General features: G+C 47.2%; 1 protein-coding gene across 20 annotated transcripts; it reads left to right on the top strand.

Annotated features, from left to right (window-relative positions):
- Nucleotides 1-33: 33 nt before the first annotated feature.
- LOC143272438 (sperm motility kinase X-like) lies at nucleotides 34-24,360 on the top strand. Of its 20 annotated transcripts, XM_076567302.1 has the most exons (18): nucleotides 34-130; nucleotides 4,470-4,563; nucleotides 6,701-8,992; nucleotides 9,332-9,503; nucleotides 10,708-10,901; nucleotides 11,012-11,529; nucleotides 13,528-13,699; nucleotides 14,521-14,571; nucleotides 14,723-14,916; nucleotides 15,023-15,544; nucleotides 17,566-17,737; nucleotides 18,559-18,609; nucleotides 18,761-18,954; nucleotides 19,060-19,576; nucleotides 21,361-21,421; nucleotides 21,749-21,830; nucleotides 22,009-22,108; nucleotides 23,225-24,360. In XM_076567302.1, the coding sequence occupies exons 3-4, from the start codon at nucleotides 6,795-6,797 to the stop codon at nucleotides 9,366-9,368; spliced, it is 2,235 nt and encodes a 744-aa protein (XP_076423417.1). In that variant the 5' UTR covers nucleotides 34-130; nucleotides 4,470-4,563; nucleotides 6,701-6,794; the 3' UTR covers nucleotides 9,369-9,503; nucleotides 10,708-10,901; nucleotides 11,012-11,529; nucleotides 13,528-13,699; nucleotides 14,521-14,571; nucleotides 14,723-14,916; nucleotides 15,023-15,544; nucleotides 17,566-17,737; nucleotides 18,559-18,609; nucleotides 18,761-18,954; nucleotides 19,060-19,576; nucleotides 21,361-21,421; nucleotides 21,749-21,830; nucleotides 22,009-22,108; nucleotides 23,225-24,360. The 20 variants fall into 20 exon arrangements, with proteins under 20 accessions (XP_076423417.1, XP_076423419.1, XP_076423421.1 ...); XM_076567304.1 differs by lacking the exon at nucleotides 11,012-11,529 and having other exon boundaries at nucleotides 23,220-24,360; XM_076567306.1 differs by lacking the exon at nucleotides 17,566-17,737 and having other exon boundaries at nucleotides 11,012-11,292; nucleotides 23,220-24,360.
- The last annotated feature ends 3,543 nt before the right edge of the window (nucleotides 24,361-27,903 follow it).

Genomic DNA, 27,903 nt, shown 5'->3' with positions numbered 1-27,903 from the left:
TAGATACCTGGCCATATACAGAACGCACTAGGGCTGGTTTCTGTCCACACAGTGTGGTAGCTGTTGGTTGGTGGATCTCCACACTGGTGAGCTTCATGAGGACTCTGCACAGCTGTTGAACCTCATCAGAGTGAGTTCCCTTCTGAGGCCATGGCTTTTGTGGCGTTCCTGTTTATTTATTCATTTATTGGTTTCAGGAATGATTGTCCTTATTTTTGTTTTTCTTTATACTCTCACATTTTTATTTTTGTATTCTTTCTTGATCTATGTCATTTTCACTTTGATTTATCTTTTTCATGTTTTTAATGCATTAAAAAACATGCATTAGTTTATATTAACTGCACATCTTGAGTAAGTAATCTCACAGTAACATTTCCATACATACCCATGAATTTTGAACACATTCCTCTCATCTCACTAACTCCTGCCCACTGATTCCAAGTCTCCAGTGCTTCCCTTTTTATTTCAAGCCCTCCCACTCTATGTTTTGTGGACTCCTAGTCTAAGGACTGAGAGGCTACATTGGATGGTCTTTTTTCCCTTTTTTGTTCTTTTTTTTTTTTGCGTGGGGGGGTGTTTTGTTTTTTTCAAGACAAGATTTCACTGTGTAGTACTGGTATCCTGGAACTTATTCTATAGACCAGATTGGCCTTCAATCAAGAAATTAGAGTGACTCTGCCTCCCTAGTGCTAGACTAAAGGCATGCATCATCACTGCCTACCTAGAAGGTGTTTAAGGAAGGGCACAGATTGTGTCTGTGCTTCAGGAAAAAGTCTCCTCCTAGGTGGTTATCTTAGGCTGGCAGGTCAAAAGTCATGGCTCCGAGCAAGGCCAGAGATGAGATTATATGGAAGAGGGCAGCTGAAAAGAATTCAAGAACAGAAAAAATGAGAGTCTAAAAAGAACCTGTTCTTCGAGGAGGAAAAGAACTTTCCTTGGTGGGACTTACCACACTGTCCCTCCACCATCTTCTGTCCTTCTGTCTGATGGAAACTGTCCTTGCATGGGTCATTTTCATTTTCTAACTTAAGTGGTGTGCGATCACAGGACTAAAGCTGTGTGCTATCACGCACAGAGGATGGGGACAATCATGATTTTGAAGCAAAGGATCAGTTCTGCTGGCCTAAGAGCACAAAGAACATGTTCAGGAACAAAACTGCCCAGTGCTGGAATCATGCCCAGCACTCCACAGACCCACCCCAAACACCTGTCCCTTTGGAAAAGGAGGGGACATTTCATTGACAAGGACAGTCTTTACCTGGTTTTCCCAAACCTGGCCTTGAACAAAACACCTTATCTTTTCTTTGTTTGTTTATCCAGACAGGGTTTCTCTGTGTGTGGTCCTGGCTGTCCTGGAATTCTCTCTATAGACCAGGCTGGCCTTGATCTCACAGAGGTCTGCCTGCCTCTGCCTCCCAAGTACTGGCATTAAAGGCATGTGCCACCACCTCCAATCTTAATCTTTTCATCTTTGGAGAGAGGTGGTGGGTAGTAGGACCTTCATGGTCCAACAGCAAGGCCCTTCAGTCTCCTTCCTGGATTTCCCAGGTGTTGATGATGAGGGAGGGCCTATCCTCTGTGACTTTCAGAAACCTAATACCTGATAGAGAACTGGCAGGTAGTACTTGAGTGCCCATTGCTGGACAGTACCCATGTCTCCCTTTCATTGTGTGATGATTTAGTCTGCTAGAATTGCTAGCCAGTGCTTAAGTGTGGAATGTGTAAACATGTGATGCCTTCAGGTGGTGTGAACGTTTTCTTGACAGAAAACATCCTTCTTGACCTCTTGTAAACTTCCATCCAGTTTCTTTGGCTCATGTCACATAGCTGGTTCTGGGTGGGTCCTGTGAGGTCCATCTACTGTGCAGAACCAATGACTTCTGATGGGAGGTGACAGCAGCGTAGCTTCAAGAACATGGAAAAGGCTGCCCACAGCCCTCCCACCTCAGTTGCTGATGTCACACTCACTGGGTCCATGTCCTGTGTCTCACAGCAAGCGATATTTCTGAAGCAGTGGGAACCTCCATCACGTACAAAACAAAAGCAGTCCTTGCTCTTCTCTTTGCTTTTGCTTTTTGGTTTGGTGAGACAGGGTCTCCTGTAGCACAGGCTAGCCTCAAGACTACTGTGGAGCCAAAGACAACTTCAACTGCTATTTCTCCTGCCTCCACTCTCCTAGCTTTAATAATTGCCATGTGCTCACCTTTATGAGACTTGGTTGTTTCTCTGTCCGTTTATCGGCCTTGCATCGGTGCCCCGAGGCCCCAGAGGCAGCACCCCTCCAAAAAACCCCGAGAACCATACATTTCTGGTCCCACTGGTACCAGCTAAGCCACAGCCACTAAATGCAAGTTTTAACTAAGACTATTGTTCTATTTACCAATAAGAACTCAGGAATCAGATGTTGGGGAGAAAATCTGCTAGATGAGAGGCCGAGAAGCAACCAGAAGACCTTCCTTTTTAGCCAGAGACCCAAGGAGAAAAGTGTCCCTGCACTCGTCCCAAACCATAAAGACCCAAATTAAGTCCCTCCCAGCTCCTTCCTGTGCATTTCTCTATCCATATTCCTACTCCCTCCTTCCTCTCAATGGCTAATTCCTGTCAACTAGTTGCTGGCTCCACCACCTGACCCAAGGGTAATTTTATTACCAGTCTCTGAGTTTCTCAGTGCCATCAAATATCCCATAACACTTTCCTGTTTTTTCCCATTGAGCTCCTATATAATGTACATCAGCTGCCCTGAAGGACTCTCCTTAGGCTGGACACAGCTAGTTGTATCATGCCTAATTGTGAGATGTGTGTGTGTGTGTGTGTGTGTGTGTGTGTGTGTGTGTGTGTGTATGTGTAGTGTGTATAGTGTGTGTATAAGTGTGAGTCTGTGTCTGTGTCCTGCCAAGTCTCTGTTGAAGCATCAGTCACAAAACAACAGTATTAAGATCTGGGGACTCCCAAGCACTAAAGACTTGCTATACAGCAGAACATGTGGCCTCTAGAAAAGGGCTTGATAGACTGAGTTCATGCTTTTCCTTGACCATGTGAGAATATACAAAGTACCAATTAGAGTTAGAAAGCATCCCTGTTACACACTCAATTTGTTTGGTATCTTGATCTTGCTTTGCCAATGTCCAGACACACAAGCAACCGATTTCTGTTGTTTATAAGGGACAAACTAAGGCATTTTGTTTGAGAGCAGAAGGCCTAGGGTGCCAGGATAGGGCTCCATCTCTTACACATGTTGTCTATAGGGTTCTGGCTGACAAGTACTTTCTTGATCATTTTGAACATATCAGGCCACTGTCTTCTGGGATCCTGGACTTTGGTGAGAAGTCTCAGGAACAATGGGGACCATGTGACAAATGAGGCAGTGGGATCGGCACCTTTCCTTAGTTCATGAGCTGGCTGTTTGGAACCTGGGGTCTATGCAGGGACACTTTGCTCAGCCTGGGAGAAGGGGACTGGACCCGCCTGGACTTAATCTACCAGTTGAGCTGAATCCCCAGGGGGAGTCTTTGTCCTGTAGGAGATGGGAATGGGGGGTGGGATGGGGGAAAGGAGGGCCAGGGGGACAGGAGGGGGGAGGACAGGCGAATCCAAGGCTGATTTGTAAAAGAAAAAAAAAAGGAAAATAAACTATATTGAAGTAAATGGAAAAAAAATGATGTCAACTTTCAGCCCCACAGATGTTAGTCCTAGGTCCTGGGTGCCATGGAAAACAGTATTTTCTCACAACATCCCAATGTAGTCCTATAGGACCCATCAATCTGAGTATCTATACAGCAAACCATCCTGGACTTTGGTGAGAAGTCTCAGGAATAATGGGGACCTGAAACAAATGGTGTCAACTTTCTCCCAGCCCCACAGATGTTAGTCCTAGGTCCTGGGGTGCCAGGGAAAACTATTTTCTCACAACATCCCAATATAGTCAGGAGCTGTCATCCTATAGGACCCATTGATCTGAGTTAAAAATAATATAACTTGAATTTTTTGAGTGTAGACATGATGAGTTATTACAAACTTGTCACAGAAGGCTAGGGTCCAAATGAAGAGCAAAACACTCTCCACCTACTAAGGGGAGACTATCAGTCTGTAACTGAGGCAGGGCCAATGCTCTGGAGCCATTGCCATTCTTAGGACTCCTTGTTTAATTATTAAAGTGGAAGGGTCCTTGTTAAGGTTTGGGTGTCAATGGCCCACAAAGAATCAAGTGTTTGGACACTGGTCCCACCAGGTGACACCATTTGGGGAATTTTTGGACCACAGGAAATGGCCCTAGCAGGAAGAAATGGGTCACTGGGAAACACTGAAGACAGCCATTTGAGTGTAACCAGGCTCCTCAGGCCCCTACTGCCCCGCTGGCCAGACCAGTGAGCTGTGCTGAGCCCTCATTGGTCCATTTCTTGCTGTGATGTCACAATGACAGACACCTGTGCACTCACAGCTCTGGCTGAGGCTGCCTCCTGTCCTTACAGTGCAGGAGCTGCTGGTTGGTTGGAGAGGTGGTGTTCGGCACTGGTGAAAGAAAGAGTTGACGTGGACTTTCGGGAGCTGTTGGACCCCGACACTGTGAGTTTCTCTCCAAGTCTGTTGACTTTATTTGGTTTCTTGTTCTCAGTGAATTTGTCTATTGGCTTGCTTTATTTTTCCACTCACTTTTTCATGTTCTTTATTATCTTCTATTTGACTTTCTATTCTTTTTGATGTGTGGGGTAATTCAAGACAGGGTTTCTTTGCGTAGCTCTGGCCTTCCTGGAACTCACTTGTAAACCAGACTGGCCTTGAACTCAGAGATCTGCCTGCCTCTGCCTCCTGAGTGCTGGAAATAAAGGCATGTGCCACCACTGCCCACCAGTTTTTATTCATTTTTAGGTTATGTTTCCTGAGGTAGAATATTTTGATATTTTTGTTTTATGGGTATGAGTATTTTGTCTCCATGTATGTCTGTGTGCCACATACCTGGTACCCGTGGAGGTCACAAGAGGGAGACAGATGAGCTGAAGCTCAAGTAACAGGTGGTTGTGAGCCACCATGTGGCTGTTGGGCACCTAACCGGGGTTCTATGAAAGAGCAGGAGTTGCTCTGAAACACTAAATCATCTCTCCAGCCCCTCTGTGTTTGTCTTTACCTCTTCCTTTATTGTCATGTTTTTCTTCATTTATTTCTCCTATTTCAAGCCTTTTCTTGGTAATATGGCACATAGAAGCCATTTAGTTAGGACAATCACAGGAACACCTGTAATGCATTTTTGATCACATCAATCATGTGATTAACCTGTGCTGTTATGCTTTCTTCTCCCACTTCCCCCTCCACTTTCCTAGTAAACCCTTTTTAAGTTGACAACCTCCTCCTGCTCCCAAATCCCACAGAGGAGAGAAAACAAGCAGCACATTTGCAGGACTGGCTTTCCCCAGGTAAAGCATCTGCTCCAGTCTGTCCTTGTTGAGAGCCCCAGTTTCATCCTGGATGGCTTCCCATGGCTTGACTGTGGCACTCTTGCCCTTCATTCCGTTTCTATATTGTGGTGTTTGTCCTCTAAGCATGCAGAGCAATCCTTGTAAGGATCCTTGTGAGTGTGTTTTAACCATCAACTATGGCCTTATTAATGTGTTGTGGAATTTGGTGAGAAGTATTAGTAATATTATTAATGACTATCACATCCATGTTCATCATGGAAACAGCCTTTTTTTTTTTTTCTTAATAGTGTCCTTTCCTGGCTTAGGCATGAATGAGTTTGGAACTGTTAAGTCCTTTCTATTTTGTGCAGTTTGGAGGAGCACTGACATTTGTTCTTTAGGGGCTGGAATGAATCATCAGTAAGTGCCTGGTCCTGGGCTTTTCTGTGCAGAGTCTTTTATCAAAAATACTTTAATCTTGTTGTTTATTGTCTCTTCTCAAGTTGAATTTGTATCTAGAAATTTCTCAATTTCATCCACATTTTCCAATCAATGAGAAGGACCCCCTGGTTTTAACAAACAGATTAATTTTGGGGTGGGGTAGGTTTGAGAGATTACCCAGCAGGTAGGAGCATGTACTGTTCTTACAGAAGACCTAGGCTTGCCTCCCAGCACTCCCATGACCCACCATAACTGCCTGAAACTCCATTTCTAGGGGATTTGATGCCCTCTTCTGACCTTCTAGGTCATGGAAAAGAAATCATACAAAAAGCATCAATATTTTAAGTTATTTGTACTACCTGTGAGTGTGCGTATTGGCACCCTCGAGTGTGCATGTGTCTGTGTGAGTCTGCCCACATGGGCACATGCATGCATTGTATGGATGCCCTCAGAGGCCAGAGGTGTAGGCGCACCTAGAGCTGGAGTTAAGGCAGTTGTGAGTCGTCTGACCTGGGTCCTGAGAACCACATACAGGTCTTCTGAACTCCTGAGCCATCTGCCCACCCAGGCACACTGGATTTGGGGATGTCTGTTGTCTTATCAAGTGCTTTTGCATCTGATTTTATTAGTGCCTTCTCTCTCAGTGAGTGCTGAGTTCATGTAAGAGGATGATTATCCTTCCAAAGAAACGTCTCTTAGCTTCTGTGACCCCTTGTTTTATTCTCTGTTTCTGGTTGATTCCGACCAATCCGATCTGTGTCTTATTCTGCTATCTGCTGCTTTGGAAGGTGTTTTCTTTTCTTTCTGAGCATTGCATCCCTATTAGGTTGTCTAAAGTAATTCTGACTTTCTTTTCCTTTTGGATGTAGCAATTTGTATTGATAAACAGTCTGGGCCTGATTTGGACTGTTTAAAATTCCCCATTGAGGCTTTGGTTCTAGCCTTAACAACAAGGACCTGACCATGGAGCAGGCCGGGGAGGCCCACTGCTCTGCTGAGGAGGCCTTCACCGATGACTATAAGATGATGATGACCCTGGCCCAAGGACATTTTTCAGAGGTCAAATTGGCCTTTCACGTGCCCACAGTATCCTGTGTGGTTGTAAAAATTCTTAGAAACAAGAAGAAGTATGCCTCATTTATCAACAGTGAAGTCAGCATCATGAAATCCCTTGCCCATGCCAACATCGTTCAATTGTTTCATGTGGTCGAGACCAGAGAGACCACCTACCTGGTGATGGAGCATGCATCAGAGGGAGACCTGCTGCATCATATACTGGAACTGGGGTCCTTAGAGGAGAGCGAGGCTCGAAGGTTGTTTATCCAGATATTGCATGCAGTGCAGTACTGTCACAATAACTCGATTGCTCACAGAGACATTAAGGCAGGGAACATCCTCCTGGACTGCAAGGGTAATGCCAAGCTTGCCGATTTTGGCCTTTCGGCCAAGGTCATGCCTGAGCAGAAGTTTAGGGGTTTCTGTGGAACTTTATTTTACTGTGCCCCAGAACTGTTTGGAGAGGAGGCCTATGATGGCCTTGCCACTGATGTGTGGAGTTTGGGCGTGCTCCTCTTCCTCATGGTCACCGGGCACTTTCCCTTCAGAGCTAGGTCTGTTGAGCGGGTGAAAGAGCACATCCTTGCCGCAAACTTCAAGGTGCCTCCACATGTTTCCATGGACATTTACAATGTCATCGTCAAACTGCTGATCATCAACCCTGGCCGGAGGCCCACCATAGGCCAAATCATGAGGTTCCCCATAGTCAGGAGCAGTGAGGCTCGGTCACCACCTACTTCCACCCAGGCTCTCCCAGGCACCCCCAGCCCTAGCATTGTCAAAGCCATGACAGTCATGGGGTATAAATCTGAAGAAATCGTTGAGTCTCTGAGAGACCAGAAATACAACCAGGTGATGGCCACTTACCTAATTCTACAGCACCAGTCACCTGGGGGAGACTGCTACCATCACCAAAAGAAACCCGTGAGAGCCATGCGGTCAGGCCTTGACCTCAACCTGGCAGATCTTCACACTTTCCCTGTGTCCTTATGGAGAGCTACCGAGCCTGCTCCCCCCACCTTCACCTTGCCATCTAAGACCAAGGAGAGAGAAGAGAAGAATGCCAGGCAGGGTGGCACAAGGCAGAGCATGCCTGCCGCCCTGTGCTGCCAGCCAAAGAGGATGCACCATCCCTATCTAACCCACCTGTTCTATTCTGCGACTGATTCCTTCACAAGCAGCAGCCTGGAAAGCATTGAGTATTTCACACATTCGGAGTTCGGGTCATTCGGTTGTCACTTGGCCAGTGTCCAGCCACCTCTCTTTCTGGACACCTCCTCTCCTAGGCCACACCAGAGTGAGACTCCAGGTGACACAGACAACAACTTGTCCTCCTGCAGTCCACAGGAGGAACTCTGGAGCTCCCAGGAGGCACCTCAGTATTTCACCCCCACAGGCTCCTCCCCTTGGGATACATTGCAGGAAGAGACTATGACCCAGGATGAGGCCATAACTCATGAACTGACCATGACAGAGGATGAAGCTATGACCCATGAAGGGACAATGACCCAGGATGAGGTCATCACCCATGATGCAACATTAATTCAGGATGAGGTTATCACCCAGGATACCACCTTGTCCCAGGAAGGGACAACCTTGACCCAAGATGAGGTCATCACTCAGCAAACCACCTTGACCCAACAAAGGACCATGATCAAGGAAGGGAAGATGACCCAGAATGAGGCCATAACTCATGATGCAAACATGATCCAGGAAAAGACCATGAACCATGATGGGACCATGGTAAAGAATGAAACCATATCACAGGAAGCGACCATCATGCAAGTAGAGGCCATCATTCAGGATGCAACCATCTCCCCAGAAGCCACCATGACCCAGGTTGAGAACCTCATTCAGGAAGAGGCTATCACTCTGGATATGGCCATCACCCAGGAAGTGGCCATCACCCATGGGCAGCCCCAGGATGCAGGCCCAGCTTCATCCCGAACCCGGAGGCGTCACAGCTGGAAGGGGGTCAGGAAAACAATTATGAACTGCTTCAGAAACCTCTGTTGCTGCTGCCTGCCACCTGCAGAGAGAGGCCGAGCCTCCCGCAAGAACCTGGCTCCAAAGGGAAGGGATCATGGAGTCACCCCCAGAACCAGGTGGGTGCACTTACCTCATTTTATTTGTGCTTCTCCTCCTGTCCCTTGTGGTAAAGATGCAAGTGCCAACTTGTGGCACACTTGTGAACTTATCAAACTGTCACTTCAGAGAGAACAATCCCAGAAAATCTCTCTAGTGTGACCTCAGAATTTTTGAGCTACAAGTGGACACAAAGATGCTGATAGGAGCAGGGAGAGCAGGAGGCGGGGCAAGGCCAAAGGAGGCAAAGATCCCATGGAGGAGCAGTGGGGAGCTTAGGCACTGCAGGGCCAGCCCAGGAAGTCCTGTGTGTTCCAAAGCCACTAAGAGTCTCCTTCCTGTGTCTTTCTATTTTGAAGTCCTGAAGAGGTCAAGCCCCAGCTCCATGGCTTGTGAGCCACGGGTTGGGGACCGGTCTGGCTGAGAATCGGACAGCCCCACAGGGAGCCAGGCCGGATGTCCAGGAAGCAGTGTGGACACAGGCCCCTCCTGCAGAGGAAGAGCTGTCCACCCCAGCGCAGATCTCTCCAGGTAAAATCCCAGGCAAGAAGGACAGGCTTTTCACAGGGTCTTGCTGAGTGGAGAGGGCTGAGGTGCAAAGGGGCCCTAAGCTGTCTCATGGAACTATAGCCCCTTGCCCTCTTCCCCTGCCTGGCTAAGCATCAGAGATTGCCCTCTGGGTAGTGACTCTCCTTTGCTCCCTGTTTCTGGGCAGAGAACAGGGTCTTCTCCATGACGTGAGACTCCTCTCCCCAGGGTGAGTATTTCTAGTCAGCTTGTCCTCCCTGCCCCAAGATGGGTTCCCAGGTTCAGATTGTGGACATTAAGCAGCCCTGTAGGGCTCTAATAGAGGGTAGCTGAGGTGATTGTGTTCCCCAAAATGTTGTACACTCTAATAAAATTATATGGGCCAGAGGAGAGTACAGCCCCTAGAAATAGGACCAGAAAATGGGGGCACACACGCCTTTAGTCCTATAATGTGGAGAGCAGAGATTCATCTGGATCTCTGTGAGTTGAAAGCCACACCAATACAGCAAGGCATGGCGACTCATGCCTTGAATCCCAGAAAGTGAACCTATAATCCCAGGAAGTGATGTCAGAAAGCAGAAAGGTATATAAGGCATGAGGACCAGGAACTAGGCAGGTTAAGCTTTTAGGCTTTTCAACAACAGTTCAGCAGAGATCTATTTGGATGAGGACTCAGAGGCTTCCAGTCTGAGGAAACGGGATCAGCTGAGGAACTGGCAAGGAGAGGTAGCTGTGGCTTCTTATGCTTCTCTGATCTTCCAGCACTCACCCCAATACCTGGCTCTGGGTTTGTTTTTATTAATAAGACTCTTTAAGATTCATGTTACAGGCCGGGCGGTGGTGGCGCACGACTTTAATCCCAGCACTCGGGAGGCAGAGCCAGGCGGATCTCTGTGAGTTAGAGGCCAGCCTGGGCTACCAAGTGAGTTCCAGGAAACGTGCAAAGCTATACAGAGAAACCCTGTCTTGAAAAACCAAAAAAAAAAAAAAAAAAGATTCATTCTACAGGTAGCATCCTGCCAACCTTTTGCAAGAACCCGAAAAGTCATCAGAGTAAGAGACACTACTTGAGTCCTCACACCCAACTCAGAGCAAAGCTTGGGACAATCTCTACTGAGGAGTGACTCCAGAGCTGGCTGAGTCTTCTCTCAGCCAATACTGCCCTCTAGTTACTCACCTGCTGCCTCTCCATGCTTGCTCCTTCAAGGCCACCATTCCCATGGGAACTGGATTTCACACTCACCACCACATGCCACACCATGAGGCAGTGATAGGTGTCATGATATGGATGGAACCAGAAAGCCTTATGAGGGGGCAGCAACCTGCTGTGGGCCCTGCCTCTTACCAGCCCAAGTCTGCACTCAGAGGTCCATATTCCTAAGATGGATTGTTCTTATACAGGTAAGCATGCTTTTGCACATCCTTTGGGCTAGTTTTCTAGAAGCCTCCCCTGTCCATCCCACAGTCACATTGGTAAGGTCTCGTCTTGTATGTTCTTTCTCCTTCGACAGTGCCAATATGCCACAGCATGAGACACAGAAGAGTTTGTGTGACTGATGTGGATGGTACATCGATCTATGTGACTGCCTGATATGACATGAAAACAATGGTCCTGGTTTGATAATCATGCTATGCTGGCTTGGGTGTCCAACAACGTGTCCTGATAGTGTTCCAGCACTAGGAGAACACATCTGTCACATCTCTTCTGTCCTCTGAGCACCACTAAGGTCCCAGGACAGACATTTTAATGTGCTCAATCTGAAAAGAAGAGAGAATCTTATTCCACTCTGGGGTGAGAAGAGTACCCCAGAAACCCATGCTTACCAACCCATTGACAAAAACTTGGGAAAGTACATTCCACTGGATCCTTTGCTGGCCTCAGCCATTGGATCTCCTCAGAAAAAACTGAGGAGGACTTTTCAGACAACTCTGGCCAGTCTGGGAGGGAGATCTGGCCTCTCACGTTGTGATCCCCCTTAGACAACTGTATTGTTCACTAGCCCCCATCTCCAGGAATATAAAGTCACTGGTGAGTATCTCTTTCTGTCTCTGTCTCTGTGTCTCTCCTTCTCTCTCTCTGCCTCTCTTCTACAAGAATAACTTCCAGGCAGGTCAGCTGTTCAGTCTTAAACTGGACCCCCACGAGAATCACCAAACACTGAAGATTGTTATAAAGAGCAAATCCAAATGAAAACATAAAATAAAAATTGCAATTGATTGAAATAGATACATGATATTAATCCTGACCAACTAAAAAATAACACACATAAAACCTTGAATGACCCACCCTAATAATAACAGTCTCACAGACGCATGCTAAGCAAGCACATTTGACCTACAACCAAAGATGGAAATTGGCTTTCATTCCCTGACAGGTGTATTAAGGTGTCACATGCACAAGTCCATTTTCTTTTCTGACATTTGCTTCTGTCTACTTTGCTACAAACTGTTTTCATCTGCTGTTTCGTTTCTTTGTCTGTCTGTCTGTCTGTTTTTTTGTTTGTTTGTGTTTAGAGACAGGGTTTTTCAGTGTAGCTTTTGTACCTGTCCTGGATCTCATTCTGTAGACCAGACTTACTTGAACTCACAGAGATCTGCCTGGCTCTACCTTCCAAATCCCAGGATTAAAGGCATGGACCACCAGCGCCCAGCTCCTCTGCTGGTTTATGTGTTTATACAGAGTATTGCCCTGCAACTCAGGCTGGACTGAATTCGGTAGAGAGTCCAGACAGGCTTTAAATTCCTGAGGGTCCTGCTGCCTCAGTGTCTCTTAGGTGCACTGGAACACTGTTAGCATTTGTGGTTTAGTCAAAGTCTCCTATATCCCAGGCAGGCCACTCTGTAGCCAAAGATGACCTTGAGCAGGATCCTCATCTTCTTGTCTCTAACTTCCCAAGGCAGAAATTCCAGTTTTAGCCACTGTACCCTGTTAAGTATGGAAAGCTCAAGGCCAGGAGTGAGTTGCAGGCTGAGTGGAATCCCGTCTCAAAAAGAATATGGAAATTCTGAACATTTTGAACTATCAGATCTGGACACGGTCTGGGGAGAAGGGGAATGGCTAAAACCCCACAGAGAAAGGAAGGACTGTGTGAAAACTGGATGTGGCCGTGTCCTTATGTCATCTGAGGCCTGTAGCTGAAGAGAGGCAAGCGTGGGAGCTTGCTGGCCTGAGGTCAGTGAGACACACTGTCTCGAATGGAGGTGAAATCCTGTGGTGGTGGAGCATCCATTAATCCCAGGACTGGGAGGCAGAGGCAGGCATATCTCTGTGAGTTCAAAGACAGCTGGTCTAGAGAGCGAGCTCCAGGACAGCCAGGTAAACGTGGAGAAACCCTGTGGCAAAAAACAAAAAACAAAAGAACTAAGGTGCAAAAGCAGTTGATGAATATTCCTGGTCTACATGTGTGCACAAAGGGTTAGAACAGACAGACAGACAGGAACACACACATACACACACACACCACACACACACACACACACACACACACACACACACCTGTGGTCACACATGCACCTTGCACAAACACTCACACTCTTTGTGCAGAGTTCTCCACCCTGTCCTTACCCATACCCCTCACTACTGTCTATTCCTTGTACTCATGGCCTTTTCTTTTCTTTGCCAAAGCACATGACTCTTAAACACCACAGTGGCATAACTATCAGTCCCCTCTAATGAGGAATCCTCTCATTTTTTACTCTCCTCTTGTTTAGACTTGGGTTTTCTGTCTGTAGTTCAGGCTGCCAGTGTGTTTGAGGGTTTTTGATATTTAAATTATCTATGTAGGGGTGGATGACCTTGAACTTTTAATCCTTCTGCTTCCACTTACCAAATATAGGGACTACAGGAATTCCCCACCAAGCCTGGTTTATTTGGTCCTGGAGTCCAAACCAAGGGCCCCCTACATGCTATGCAAGAGCTGTCCTAAGCGAGTCACACCGTTAGCTCAGACATGCAGGGCCAGCACAATAAGTCCTGTGTGTTCCAAAGCCACTAAGAGTGTCCTTCCTGTGTCTTTCTGCTTTGAAGTGCTGAAGAGGTCAAGACCCAGCTCCATGGCTTGTGAGCCACGGGTTGGGGACCTGTCTGGCAGAGAATCGGACAGCCCCACAGGGAGCCAGGACAGATGTCCAGGAGGCAGAATGGACATAGGTCCCTCCTGTAGAGGAAGAGCTGTCCACCCCAGCACAGATCTCTCCACGTAAAATCCCAGGCGGGAAGGACAGGCTTTCCACAGGGTCTTGCTCAGACAGGAGGGCTGAGGTGCAAAGGGGCCCTAAGCTGTCTCTTGGAACAATAGTCCCTTGCCCTCTTCCCCTCCTGGCTAAACATCAGAGATTGCCCTCTGGGTAGTGACTCTCCTTTGCTCCCTGTTTCTGGGCAGAGAACAGGGTCTTCTCCATGACCTGAGACTTCTCTCCCCAGGGAGAGTATTTCTAGTCAGCCTGTCCTACCTGCCACAAGATGGGTTCCCAGGTTCAGATTGTGGACATTAAGCAGCCCTGTAGGCCTCCAATAGAGGGTAGCTGTGGTGATTGTGTTCCCCAAAATGTTGTGCACCCTAATAAACTGATCTGGGTCAGAGAACAGAATAGCCCCAAGACATAGAGGACAGAAAATGGGGGCACACACGCCTTTAGTCCTATAACATGGATATCAGAGTTTCATCTGTATCTCTTTGAGTTTAAAGCCACACTGGAAACAGCCAGGCATGGCGACTCATGCCTTGAATCCCAGAAAGTGAGCCTATAATCCCAGGAAGTGATGTCAGAAAGCAGAAAGGTATATAAGGCATGAGGACCAGGAACTAGGCAGGTTAAGCTTTTAGGCTTTTCAGCAGCAGTTCAGCAGAGATGTATTTGGATGAGGACTCAGAGGCTTCCAGTCGGAGGAAAGAGGATCAGCTGAGGAACTGAAAGGAGAGGTAGCTGTGGCTTGTTGTGCTTCTCTGATCTTCCAGCATTCTCCCCAATACCTGGCTCTGGGTTTGTTTTTATTAATAAGACTCTTTTTATGCTACAGGTAGCATCCTGCCAACCTTTTGCAAGAATCCCGAAAAGTCATCACAGCAAGGTACACTGCTTGAGTCCTCACACCCAACTCAGAGCAAAGCTTGGGACAATCTCTACTGAGGAGTGACTCCAGGGCCGGCTGAGCCTTCTCTCTCCATCAATTCTGCCCTCTAGTTACTCACCTGCTGCCTCTCCATGCTTGCTCCTTCAAGGCCACCATTCCCATTGGGAACTGGATTTCACACTCACCACCACATGCCACACCATGAGGCACTGATAGGTGTCGTGATATGGATGGAACCAGAAACCCTTATGAGGGGGCAGCAACCTGCTGTGGGCCCTGCGTCTTGCCAGTCCAAGTCTGACTCAGAGGTTCATATCCCTAAGGTGGCTTGTTCTTATACAGGTAAGCAGGCTTTTGCACATCCCTTGGGCGAGTTTTCTGGAAGCCTCCCCTGTCCATCCCACAGTCACATTGGTAAGGTCTCGTTTTGTGTGTTCTTTCTCCTTAGACAGTGCCAACATGCCACAGCACGAGGCATGGAAGAGTCTGTGTGACTGATGTGGTTGGTACATCGATATATGTATATCCTTAATGTGACAGGAAACAATGGTCCTGGTTTGATAATCATGCTATGCTGACTTCTGTGTCCAACAGCGAGTCCTGATAGTGTTCCAGCACTAGCAGAACACATCTGTCACATCTCTTCTGTCCTCTGAGCACCACTAAGGTCCCAGGACAGACATTTTAATGTGCTCAATCTGAAAAGAAAATAGAACCTTCTTCCACTCTGGGGTGAGAAGAGTACCCCAGAACCCCATGCTTCCCAACCCATTGACAACAACTTGGGAAATTACATTCCACCGGATCCTTTGCTGGCCTCACCCAATGGATCTCCTCAGAAAAAAACTGAGGAGGACTTCACAGGCGACGCTGGCCAGTATGGGAGGGAGATCTGGCCTCTCACATTGTGATCCCCCTAAGACAACTGTATTGTTCACCTGCCCCCATCCCCAGGAATATAAAGCCACTGGTGAGTATCTCTGTCTCTGTCTCTGTCTCTGTCTCTGTCTCTGTCTCTGTCTCTGTCTCTGTGTCTCTCCTTCTCTCTCTCTGCCTCTCTTCTACATGAACAACTTCCAGGCAGGTCAGCTGTTCAGTCTTATACAGGACCCCCAGAAAATCACCAAACACTGAAGATTGCTATAAAGAGCAAACCCAAAATGCAAACATAAATTAAAAATTGCATTTGATTGAAATAGATACACGATATTAATCCTGACCAACTAAAAAATAACACACATAAAACCTTGAATGACCCACCCTAATAATAACAGTCTCACAGACGCATGCTAAGCAAGCACATTCCACCTACAACCAAAGATGGAAATTGGCTTTCATTCCCTGACAGGTGTATTAAGGTGCCACATGCACAAGTCCACTTTCTTTTCTGACATTTGCTTCTGTCTACTTTGCTACAAACTGTTTTCATCTGCTGTTTCGTTTCTTTGTCTGTCTGTCTGTTGTTTTGTTTGTTTGTTTGTTTGTGTTTAGAGACAGGGTTTTTCAGTGTAGCTTTGGTACCTGTCCTGGATCTCATTCTGTAATCCAGACTTACTTGACTTCACAGAGATCTTCCTGGCTCTACCTTCCAAATCCCAGGATTAAAGGCATGGACCACCACCGCCCAGCTCCTCTGCTGGTTTATGTGTTTATACAGAGTATTGCCCTGCAACTCAGGCTGGACTGAATTCGGTAGAGAGTCCAGACTGGCTTTAAATTCCTGAGGGTCCTGCTGCCTCAGTGTCTCTTAGGTGCACTGGAACACTGTTAGCATTTGTGGTTTAGTCAAAGTCTCCTATATCCCAGGCAGGCCACTCTGTAGCCAAAGATGACCTTGAGCAGGATCCTCATCATCTTGTCTCTAACTTCCCAAGGCAGAAATTCCAGTTTTAGCCACTGTACCCTGTTAAGTATGAAAAGCTCAAGGCCAGGAGTGAGTTGCACGCTGCGTGGAATCCCGTCTCAAAAAGAATATGGAAATTCTGAACATTTTGAACTATCAGATCTGGACACGGTCTGGGGAGAAGGGGAATGGCTAAAACCCCACAGAGAAAGGAAGGAGTGTGTGAAAACTGGATGTGGCCGTGTCCTTATGTCCTCTGAGGCCTGTAGCTGAAGAGAGGCAAGCGTGGGAGCTTGCTGGCCTGAGGTCAGTGAGACACACTGTCTCGAATGGAGGTCAAATCCTGTGGTGGTGGAGCACCCATTAATCCCAGGACTGGGAGGCAGAGGCAGGCATATCTCTGTGAGTTCAAAGACAGCTGGTCTAGAGAGCGAGCTCCAGGACAGCCAGGTAAACTTGGAGAAACCCTGTGGCAAAAAACAAAAAACAAAAGAACTAAGGTGCAAAAGCAGTTGATGAATATTCCTGGTCTACATGTGTGCACAAAGGGTTAGAACAGACAGACAGACAGGAACACACACACACACACACACACACACACACACACACACACACACCTGTGGTCACACATGCACCTTGCACAAACACTCACACTCTTTGTGCAGAGTTCTCCACCCTGTCCTTCGCCATACCCCTCACTACTGTCTATTCCTTGTACTCATGGCCTTTTCTTTTCTTTGCCAAAGCACATGACTCTTAAACACCACAGTGGCATAACTATCAGTCCCCTCTAATGAGGAATCCTCTCATTTTTTACTCTCCTCTTGTTTTGACTTGGGTTTTCTGTCTGTAGTTCAGGCTGCCAGTGTGTTTGAGGGTTTTTGATATTTAAATTATCTATGTAGGGGTGGATGACCTTGAACTTTTAATCCTTCTGCTTCCACTTACCAAATATAGGGACTCCAGGAATTCCCCACCAAGCCTGGTTTATTTGGTCCTGGAGTCCAAACCAAGGGCCCCCTACATGCTATGCAAGAGCTGTCCTAAGCGAGTCACACCGTTAGCTCAGACATGCAGGGCCAGCACAATAAGTCCTGTGTGTTCCAAAGCCACTAAGAGTCTCCTTCCTGTGTCTTTCTGCTTTGAAGTGCTGAAGAGGTCAAGCCCCAGCTCCATGGCTTGTGAGCCACGGGTTGGGGACCGGTCTGGCTGAGAATCGGACAGCCCCACAGGGAGCCAGGACAGATGTCCAGGAGGCAGAATGGACATAGGTCCCTCCTGTAGAGGAAGAGCTGTCCACCCCAGCACAGATCTCTCCACGTAAAATCCCAGGCGGGAAGGACAGGCTTTCCACAGGGTCTTGCTCAGACAGGAGGGCTGAGGTGCAAAGGGGCCCTAAGCTGTCTCTTGGAACAATAGTCCCTTGCCCTCTTCCCCTCCTGGCTAAACATCAGAGATTGCCCTCTGGGTAGTGACTCTCCTTTGCTCCCTGTTTCTGGGCAGAGAACAGTGTCTTCTCCATGACCTGAGACTTCTCTCCCCAGGGAGAGTATTTCTAGTCAGCCTGTCCTACCTGCCACAAGATGGGTTCCCAGGTTCAGATTGTGGACATTAAGCAGCCCTGTAGGCCTCCAATAGAGGGTAGCTGTGGTGATTGTGTTCCCCAAAATGTTGTGCACCCTAATAAACTGATCTGGGTCAGAGAACAGAATAGCCCCAAGACATAGAGGACAGAAAATGGGGGCACACACGCCTTTAGTCCTATAACATGGATAGCAGAGTTTCATCTGTATCTCTGTGAGTTTAAAGCCACACTGGAAACAGCAAGGCATGGCGACTCATGCCTTGAATCCCAGAAAGTGAGCCTATAATCCCAGGAAGTGATGTCAGAAAGCAGAAAGGTATATAAGGCATGAGGACCAGGAACTAGGCAGGTTAAGCTTTTAGGCTTTTCAGCAACAGTTCAGCAGAGATGTATTTGGATGAGAACTCAGAGGCTTCCAGTCGGAGGAAACAGGATCAGCTGAGGAACTGAAAGGAGAGGTAGCTGTGGCTTGTTGTGCTTCTCTGATCTTCCAGCATTCACCCCAATACCTGGCTCTGGGTTTGTTTTTATTAATAAGACTCTTTTTATGCTACAGGTAGCATCCTGCCAACCTTTTGCAAGAACCCCGAAAAGTCATCACAGCAAGGTACACTGCTTGAGTCCTCACACCCAACTCAGAGCAAAGCTTGGGACAATCTCTACTGAGGAGTGAATCCAGGGCCGGCTGAGCCTTCTCTCTCCACCAATTCTGGCCTCTAGTTACTCACCTGCTGCCTCTCCATGCTTGCTCCTTCAAGGCCACCATTCCCATTGGGAACTGGATTTCACACTCACTACCACATGCCACACCATGAGGCACCGATAGGTGTGGTGATATGGATGGAACCAGAAACCCTTATGAGGGGGCAGCAACCTGCTGTGGGCCCTGCCTCTTGCCAGCCCAAGTCTGACTCAGAGGTTCACATCCCTAAGGTGGCTTGTTCTTATACAGGTAAGCAGGCTTTTGCACATCCTTTGGGCGAGTTTTCTGGAAGCCTCCCCTGTCCATCCCACAGTCACATTGGTAAGGTTCGTTTTGTGTGTTCTTTCTCCTTAGACAGTGCCAACATGCCACAGCACGAGGCATGGAAGAGTCTGTGTGACTGATGTGGTTGGTACATCGATATATGTATATCCTTAATGTGACAGGAAACAATGGTCCTGGTTTGATAATCATGCTATGCTGGCACCTGTGTCCAACAGCGAGTCCTGATAGTGTTCCAGCACTAGGAGAACACATCTGTCACTTCTCTTCTGTCCTCTGAGCACCACTAAGGTCCCAGGACAGACATTTTAATGTGCTCAATCTGAAAAGAGGACCTTCTTCCACTCTGGGGTGAGAAGAGTACCCCAGAACCCCATGCTTCCCAACCCATTGACAACAACTTGGGAAATTACATTCCACCGGATCCTTTGCTGGCCTCACCCAATGGATCTCCTCAGAAAAAAACTGAGGAGGACTTCACAGGCGACGCTGGCCAGTATGGGAGGGAGATCTGGCCTCTCACATTGTGATCCCCCTAAGACAACTGTATTGTTCACCTGCCCCCATCCCCAGGAATATAAAGCCACTGGTGAGTATCTCTCTCTGTCTCTGTCTCTGTGTCTCTCCTTCTCTCTCTCTGCCTCTCTTCTACATGAACAACTTCCAGGCAGGTCAGCTGTTCAGTCTTAAATAGGACCCCCAGAAAATCACCAAACACTGAAGATTGCTATAAAGAGCAAACCCAAAATGCAAACATAAATTAAAAATTGCAATTGATTGAAATAAATACATGATATTAATCCTGACCAACTAAAAAATAACACACATAAAACCTTGAATCACCCACCCTAATAATAACAGTCTCACAGACGCATGCTAAGCAAGCACATTTGACCTACAACCAAAGATGGAAATTGGCTTTCATTCCCTGACAGGTGTATTAAGGTGCCACATGCACAAGTCCACTTTATTTTCTGACATTTGCTTCTGTCTACTTTGCTACAAACTGTTTTCATCTGCTGTTTCGTTTCTTTGTCTGTCTGTCTGTTGTTTTGTTTGTTTGTGTTTAGAGACAGGGTTTTTCAGTGTAGCTTTTGTACCTGTCCTGGATCTCATTCTGTAATCCAGACTTACTTGAACTCACAGAGATCTTCCTGGCTCTACCTTCCAAATCCCAGGATTAAAGGCATGGACCACCAGCGCCCAGCTCCTCTGCTGGTTTATGTGTTTATACAGAGTATTGCCCTGCAACTCAGGCTGGACTGAATTCGGTAGAGAGTCCAGACTGGCTTTAAATTCCTGAGGGTCCTGCTGCCTCAGTGTCTCTTAGGTGCACTGGAACACTGTTAGCATTTGTGGTTTAGTCAAAGTCTCCTATATCCCAGGCAGGCCACTCTGTAGCCAAAGATGACCTTGAGCAGGATCCTCATCATCTTGTCTCTAACTTCCCAAGGCAGAAATTCCAGTTTTAGCCACTGTGCCCTGTTAAGTATGAAAAGCTCAAGGCCAGTATAGGCAGGAGTGAGTTGCAGGCTGAGTGGAATCCCATCCCAAGGAGAATATGGAAATTCTACACATTTTGAACTATCAGATCTGGACAACGTCTGGGGAGATGGGGGAATGGCTAAAGTGCCACAGAGAAAGGAAGGAGTGTGTGAAAACTGGATGTGGCGGTGTCCTTATGTCATCTGAGGCCTGGGGCTGAAGAGAGGCAAGTGTGGGAGCTTGCTGGCCTGTGGTCATTTAGACACACTGTCTCGTAAAAGAAGGTGAATGCCCGGTGATGGTGCAGCACCCTTTAATCCCAGGACTGGGAGGCAGAGGCAGGCAGATCTCTGTGAGTTTAGAACAGCTGGTTTAGAGAGTGAGCTCCAAGACAGCCAGGTAAACTCGGAGAAACTCTGTCTCATAGAACAAACAAAAATACCTAAGGTGCAAAAGCATTGGATGAATATTCCTGGTCTACATGTGTGCCCAAAGGGTTAGAACAGACAGACAGACAGTCCAGGGTGGGCTCAGGTGCACATGTGCCCCCCTCCACACACACAGACACACACTCTCTCTCTCTCTCTCTCTCTCTCTCTCTCTCTCTCTCTCTCTCACACACACACACACACACACACACACACACACACACACACACATGTGGTCACACATGCATCCTGCACAAACACACACACTCCTTATGTAGAGTTCGCCAACCCTGTCCTTAACCATACCCCTCACTACTGTCTATTCTTTATACTCATGGCCTTTTCTTTTCTTTGCCAAAACAACTGACTCTTAAACCCCATGGTGGCATAACTACCAGTCTAATGAGGAATCTTCTTATTTTTTTCTCCTCTTGTTTTGACTCCGGTTTTCTGTCTGTAGTCCAGGCTGCCAAGGACTGGCGACCCTCCTGCCCTCAGCCAACTGATCGGAGGGGATACAGGTGTGCACCTGTCCTTTGTGTGTTTGAGGGGTTTTGTTTTTAAAATTATCTATGTAGCAGTGGATGACCTTGAACTTTTAATCCTCTGCCTCCACCTACCAATGTAGGGACTACTGGAATTCCCCACCAAGCCTGGTTTATTTGGTCTTGGGGACCAAACCCAGGACTCCCTGCATGCTAGGCAAGAGCTGACCCAACTGAGTCACACCTGTAGCTCAGGCTAGCCTGGGACTCACTATGTAGCTGAGGAAGACCTCCTGATGGAATTACAGATCTACAGCATTGAACCTGAATTTTTTCTCTCTTTTTTTCTTTTAACCTTTCTAGATGACCTAGTCTTTTTCCTGAGAGTGTTTTGGAGTGCCACAAACATGACCTGTATCCAGATACTGCTCTTCTTCTGAAGCTGGTGAGCTGTGATCTGGTCAGGAGGGAGGGAAAGGAGGCTGTCCCAGTCCCATGCCCTCTCAAGGACACTCAGGTCAGTGTGCAGCAGTCCCTGGACTGTCACCTGTGTAGCCAGGCTGCTTTGAAGGACTGTTCTGACTAGCGGCCCTCAAGTTGGACTCATCTAACTCTCTATGCAGCTCCGAGGGACAGGATGGAAGGCACCAGCCTCAACCAGCCCATGTCCGGACCTGTAGCTGATGACACTATGGGATGGAGCCTCACCCCCACTGCTTGAAGGTTTAGTTCCCTCGCCCCTCGGGAGAATCTCATACCCCTCATATTTAGCCAGTTCTAGGGAGTTTGTGCATTTTTCTTAAGACTAGATGCTAGAGCTAGGATGAAGGTGTATGCTTATAATCCCAGGACTCTGGGGGCTTAGTCAGGAGACGAGCCATAAATTCAAGGCCAGCCTGGGCTATATAAGGAGCAGTAGTCTAGCTTTGGTGGCACTGTGAGATCTCTCTCTCTCTCTAAAACATAGAAAGTGAACAACCAGACTAGTGTTCCATGGGCCTTGCATGCACACTGGTTCTTGGCCCTGGGTACTTGCCCAGCAGGAAATAAAACCAGGTGGAACATGCTAGAAATCCCAGTATTGGAGGGTGGAGACAAGAGCATCAGGTGGTCAAGGTCATCTTCCAACATGGAGAGATGGAGGTCAGTCTAGGAGGAATGGCACTAATTTAAAAGCAAACAACCCCTACCCCAAATCTTAATGCCCAAATCTGAGAAACCAGTGGCATGGCAGCCCATAACAACCACATATTCCGTGTGAATCAGTGCTTTCTGATAGAAGAAAGTCCGGTGTGTAGATGTGCAGTAATTCTTTTCCCTGTGACTCACATCTGAATTGCCCTGAGCATTAAGTTCATCCGGGTGCACACAGCACTGAAGAGTTCACTAAGGACTTCTAATGCTCTTCCAGTGGGAGGCACTGGGGAGCTGTGTGAGTAGTGCTCCCTGATGATCCTGTGGGAGGCACAGGGGAGCTGTGTGAGTAGTGCTCCCTGGTGATCCTGTGGGAGGCACAGGGGAGCTGTGTGAGTAGTGCTCCCTGGTGATCCTGTGGGGGGCAGTCTGGAGGAAGGTTTGGAGAGCATCATAAAGGCAGGTATGATGTTGGCCCTGCAACCTGTCAGAAACTCTGGTGTTGTGCCGCCCCCTTGTGGCACTTCTTTACCAGTTCCCTGTTAGAGCACCTGGTTGGCTGAGGTTCCTGCTTCACCTGGTGCCAACAACTGTGGTGGTTGGGTGGGTTTGTGGGTGGGGTGGGGGATGCTTGCTCGGCTACACCCATCTAACATGATTTTGTCCTTCCTTCTTTCATTCCTTTTCCCCATTATCATAGTAAAGGAACAAAATACCCTTCATAGCTGTGCTGACCAGGAGATGGCCTTGAAGAAACTGCAGAGACACACACTGCTATTCCTATCTCTGTTGTTCATAAGGCTAGACGACTGGGCAGTGAGTCAAGAGTGTGAAATCGACACTCTGGGCGAGATTCAGAAGCACAAGAGGACCAGGATAGTGAATGTCTGTTTTTACATTACCTGCTTTCCTTGTGAGATAGGAATTCGTTCCCCAGGATGCAAGAAAAAGAGTGATCAGGCTTGCTGAAGCTTGTCACCCCAGCACTCGGAGATGGACAGAGGTGCATCTTATTTTTGTTTTGTTTTACTGTTGTGATTTTTGTTTGCGTTTTTTTTCCCCCCAAAGACAGTGTTTCTTTGTTTGGCGCTGGCTCTGGAGACCAGGCTGGCCTTGAACTCCCAGATATCTACCTTTCTCTGCCTCCCGAGTGCTGGAACCAAAGGCATGCTCCACCACCACCTCCATTTGATGAAGGTGCATCAATCTTGCTGGCCTTGAGAAAGCCTGTGTCCAAAACACAATGTGTACAGCATCAGTGAATTGATATTTGAAGGGAATACATGTGCTACATATATACAAGTTGGAGCATACATGTGTATGTATTCAAGGACACACATGCACAAGCACACAAGTGTAAACATGTGTGAGTGATCAGCATACACACTGAAGTAAAAATAAGGATAAAGGATCATAAAGTTATTGGAAAAAACGAGATAGCTTTTTGGAAAACCTGACCTTCTGTGCAGGAACCTCCTGGTCAGCAAGACCTAGGAGAATGAGACAGGGTGATGCTGCTGAGAACTCTGGGGGTGGGGTGGGGTCCTCTCTGGATGCTCTATGGTTGACAGAGCACAGCAAGCCAAGATTTGGAGACCCTTATTATTGCTGAGTAGAATCCAGTTGGTGGACTGACAAGGTGATCCCAGATTAGCACTGTGGGCCACCTGGATGCCTCACCTCTCTAGAGCACAAGACAGGCGCCTCACAGAAGCTGAGGAGGATTGCCCTGCATTTGAAAGCAAAGGCTACCTTGATCAATTCTACTGGCATTAACCCTCCCCCACCCAAACATTGCAATATGTTTTCTATGTTGGAAATAAAATGGCATTGTTAAATGAGCTTTTTGTTGTTTTGAGACAGGGTCTTTATGTAGTTCTGCCTGGCCTGGTACTGTGTAGCCTGTGCTGGCCTTAAATTTGAGGCAGTGCGCATTGGTTTCCCGAGTGTTTCTGTGTATGTGTCTCTGTCTGTCTCAACAAGTGTATCACATACCCCACCTTATCCTTGAATTTGTGATGTAGCAAGAGGTGCCCTTGAATCCTGAGCCTCCTGACTCCAGCACTCCCTCACTCACACTAGTTTTATGTATCACTTGGGATCAAACCAGGGTGTGTGCACACTAGATATGCACTCTTCACACTAATCCACATCTTCAGCATATAATGCTCCCTTTTCTTCAACTTTTGGCAGTTCTCTATTTGGACTACTATCTTTTGAAAATAATATGGCTGGTTAAAAATGTAAGCGTAGGAGAGTATAGCAGAATGATAATTCCAGTGTAGGTGGCGCCATTCATGTCTCCTTTGTAGGCAGCTCAGTGTTGGGTAGCTGTGTGATGCTGTGCATGTCACTGTTAAGGCTCAGTGGGCCTTGTCTGTCAATTGATAGTACCTCATCCATCATGGTGTGAGAAATCTGTAGTGGAAATTCATTCCACCAATTAGCTTTGCGGTGTAAGTCTTAGGGCATGGCGTCTGATCTCTTAAAAGAAAGGAGAGTGTGTCCTACCCCGTCTCCCCCCCCCATTCCCACCTCTTACAAGGCAAGGGGAGTCAGCAGATCCTGACATTCAGTTGAAGCAGGTCCAAGCCCCCTCCCCCTGAACCAGGGCTGTGTGAGGTGTCCCACCATAGGCACTGGGCTCCAAAGAGCCCATACATGCACCAGGGAAGGATCCTGATCCCACTGCCAAGGGGCCCCTTAAGTAGGTCAAGCTGCACACTGTCTCTCCCATGCAGAGCCGACACTTCTTGGGGTGGATTCAGACGGCTGGATCCATTTGCTCCCGGGCAAATGGACGACAGCTGCTCACTTGGTTCTGTGTTTGTGACTGTATCTCCCCTCTTATTACCTTAATAAATCCTTGTTACCCTCTTAAACAGACTCAACGCTGATTTTTCATAATAAAACTCTGCACTTTTTCCTGTCTTTACTGCTCTGTGTTTCACGGATGATTAATGTTGGGTGCACAGGAACACCAGGCTGGTCCTTTTCCAGTGCTTGTGTAGGGCACAGCATTAGAGGCTACTTGACTTGGACTCCATTTTCATCATTTTAATGCAGAAAATGTGCCTTTTGGTATTGTAGTGGTGACTCGGTGGTTAAGAGTGCTTCTTTTTCACCATAAGTCCAGCTCCAGGGGGTAGAAGGCCTCTTTTGCTCTTTGCAGGCACTCCTGTGTGCACACGAGCACACACAAATACAATTCCTTTTTAAAAGGTGGGTGTGGGGAGTGGGCTGAGAAGATGTCAAGCCTGAAGACCTGAAACTGATCCTCAGGACCCGAATGGTGGGAGGTGAGAACAGACTCCTGCCAGATGTAGTCCCACCTCGGCACACCCTTCTCCCTCATGAGAAATAGTCAGGAAAAGTAGCCAGGCAGGAGGATTTCTGTGATAACATCCTGGTCTACATGATGAGTTCCAGGCAAGCCAGAACTAGAGAGTGAAATCTGTCTCAAAAGAAAAAGAATAAAGTGTCTCTGTGATGAGACTCTGTCAGAAACTAGATTCCACAACTCACTGGAATTGAAGACAGAACTTCACACACTCTGCATGTTCACACCATGCTCAGTCTCATTTCATCCCTGTGGCAGTGTCGTCAAATAGACTGTTTCCTAGCTGGGTAAAGAAGCTCATGCCTATAATCCCTGCACTCTGGAGGCTGAAGAGTTCCTGCCCAGCCTGGTCTTCATAGTGAGCCCCAGGTTGGCCTTGGCTATGATGGAGATTCTGTCTCAAAATGACTGCTCTTCATCCCATCTCGACAGGGCATTTGGGGGTGTGATCACAGAAAGCTGGAAAAAAATATGATACATGTGTAGTATATTCACATATATGTGTATTAAACAATTTTACTTCACTAGATATCTGTGTATATATCTATGTGTAGGTTTATGTATGTGAGCATTCATCTCCACAGAGGCCAGATGTGTAGGAGCCTCTTGAAGCTGGAGTTACAGGCAATTGTGAACTGCCTGATGTGGGTGCTGGGAACGGAACTCTGGTCCTCTGCAAAAGCAGGGCTTTTCTCTGTGTACAGAGAAACTCTGTCTGGAAAACCCCATTTTTAAACATTCAAAATGGGCGCTGGCCTTGACTTGAAGCAAACCTAAGTGCGAGGAGTGTATTTGCAAGCCACCAGACCTCCCTATCATCCTGAGCCTGTTGTTTGGTTGGTGACCTCAGATCCGGGGCCAGCATGTGTATTCAAGCACCGAAAGGGACTGTGATGTGAATACAAAGAGGCCAGTGTGTTGTTTTGCAACAGAGTCTTTTATGTAGCTCTGCTTTGGCTGGCCTTAAATCTGAGGCAGTCTGCCTTAGCTTTCTTAGCGGCTGGGATCATAGGTGTATCTTATCACTCCCTGCTTCTTATGGGCCTGTTTTTATTTTGTGGTTTGGGTACAGGGTCTCATGTATTTTGGGTTGGTATTGAACTTGCTATGTAGCAGAGGGTGACCTTGAACTCCTGATCTTCCTGTATTACACTTCTTTAACTCTTGGACTACAGACATCTGACTCCTGAGTGCCGCGTTTAACGGTATGTGCCTCTATGTCCAGAATCACTCGCAAAAGTAGGCAGAGACCTGAAGAATGATATTAAAGCTTAAACTGCCTATCATTGGTTATTCTTTAACAGTAACATGACCAATTTAACCTCTTTTTGTGGATAAATTTGTCCCAATCATGGAGAATATGTCTAAGAGGTAAATCAGTAGAAATAAAGTATTGACTTAGGAGTCAGCTCCTGATGGACAATAAGGACAAGGGTCTGTGGTAACAAGTTGGTCACATGACCAAGAGAACATGGTCTAATTAATGGCCATGCAAATAAGCAAACAAGAATGAATGGGGGTGTGGGGAGATGAAGAGATAGCTCAGAGGTTAGGATCACTGGTTGTTCTTCCAGAGGTCCTGAGTTCAATTCCCAGCAATCACATGGTGGCTCACAACCATCTGTAGTGAGATCTGGTGACTTCTTCTGGCCTGCAGGGACACATGCAGGCAGAACACTGTATGTTGTAATAACTAAATAAGTCTTAAAAAAAAAAATCAACAGGGATGACCATGATAGCCAGTGACTCATCTCTTTATTGACTGGGCAAATGGTGCATCATCGTCCCATGGCAGGGCCAGCTCACATTTATGTCCAGAAAATAACGAATCTCAGTAAGAAATAACCAACTTCATTGTCCAGTTTCAGTCGTGGAGCCCAGAAGAAGCTTAGCACAATGTGGCCGGGCATTATCCCTTGTCTAGGCATGTCTCACTTTTCCTTAACAAGCTTTCCCTTTGCTCACTCCTTTGCATTCCTTATCCCTCATCAATGAGAGAACAAATGGTAGAGCCACTGGCTTGGGTAGTTGTGGTGACCATTGA

This window comes from Peromyscus maniculatus, chromosome 3, assembly GCF_049852395.1.
Source record: "Peromyscus maniculatus bairdii isolate BWxNUB_F1_BW_parent chromosome 3, HU_Pman_BW_mat_3.1, whole genome shotgun sequence".
In the NCBI taxonomy this organism is placed as follows: domain Eukaryota; kingdom Metazoa; phylum Chordata; class Mammalia; order Rodentia; family Cricetidae; genus Peromyscus; species Peromyscus maniculatus.
Note: the sequence above shows the minus strand (reverse complement) of the source record. Positions and strands in the feature narration are given on the sequence as shown.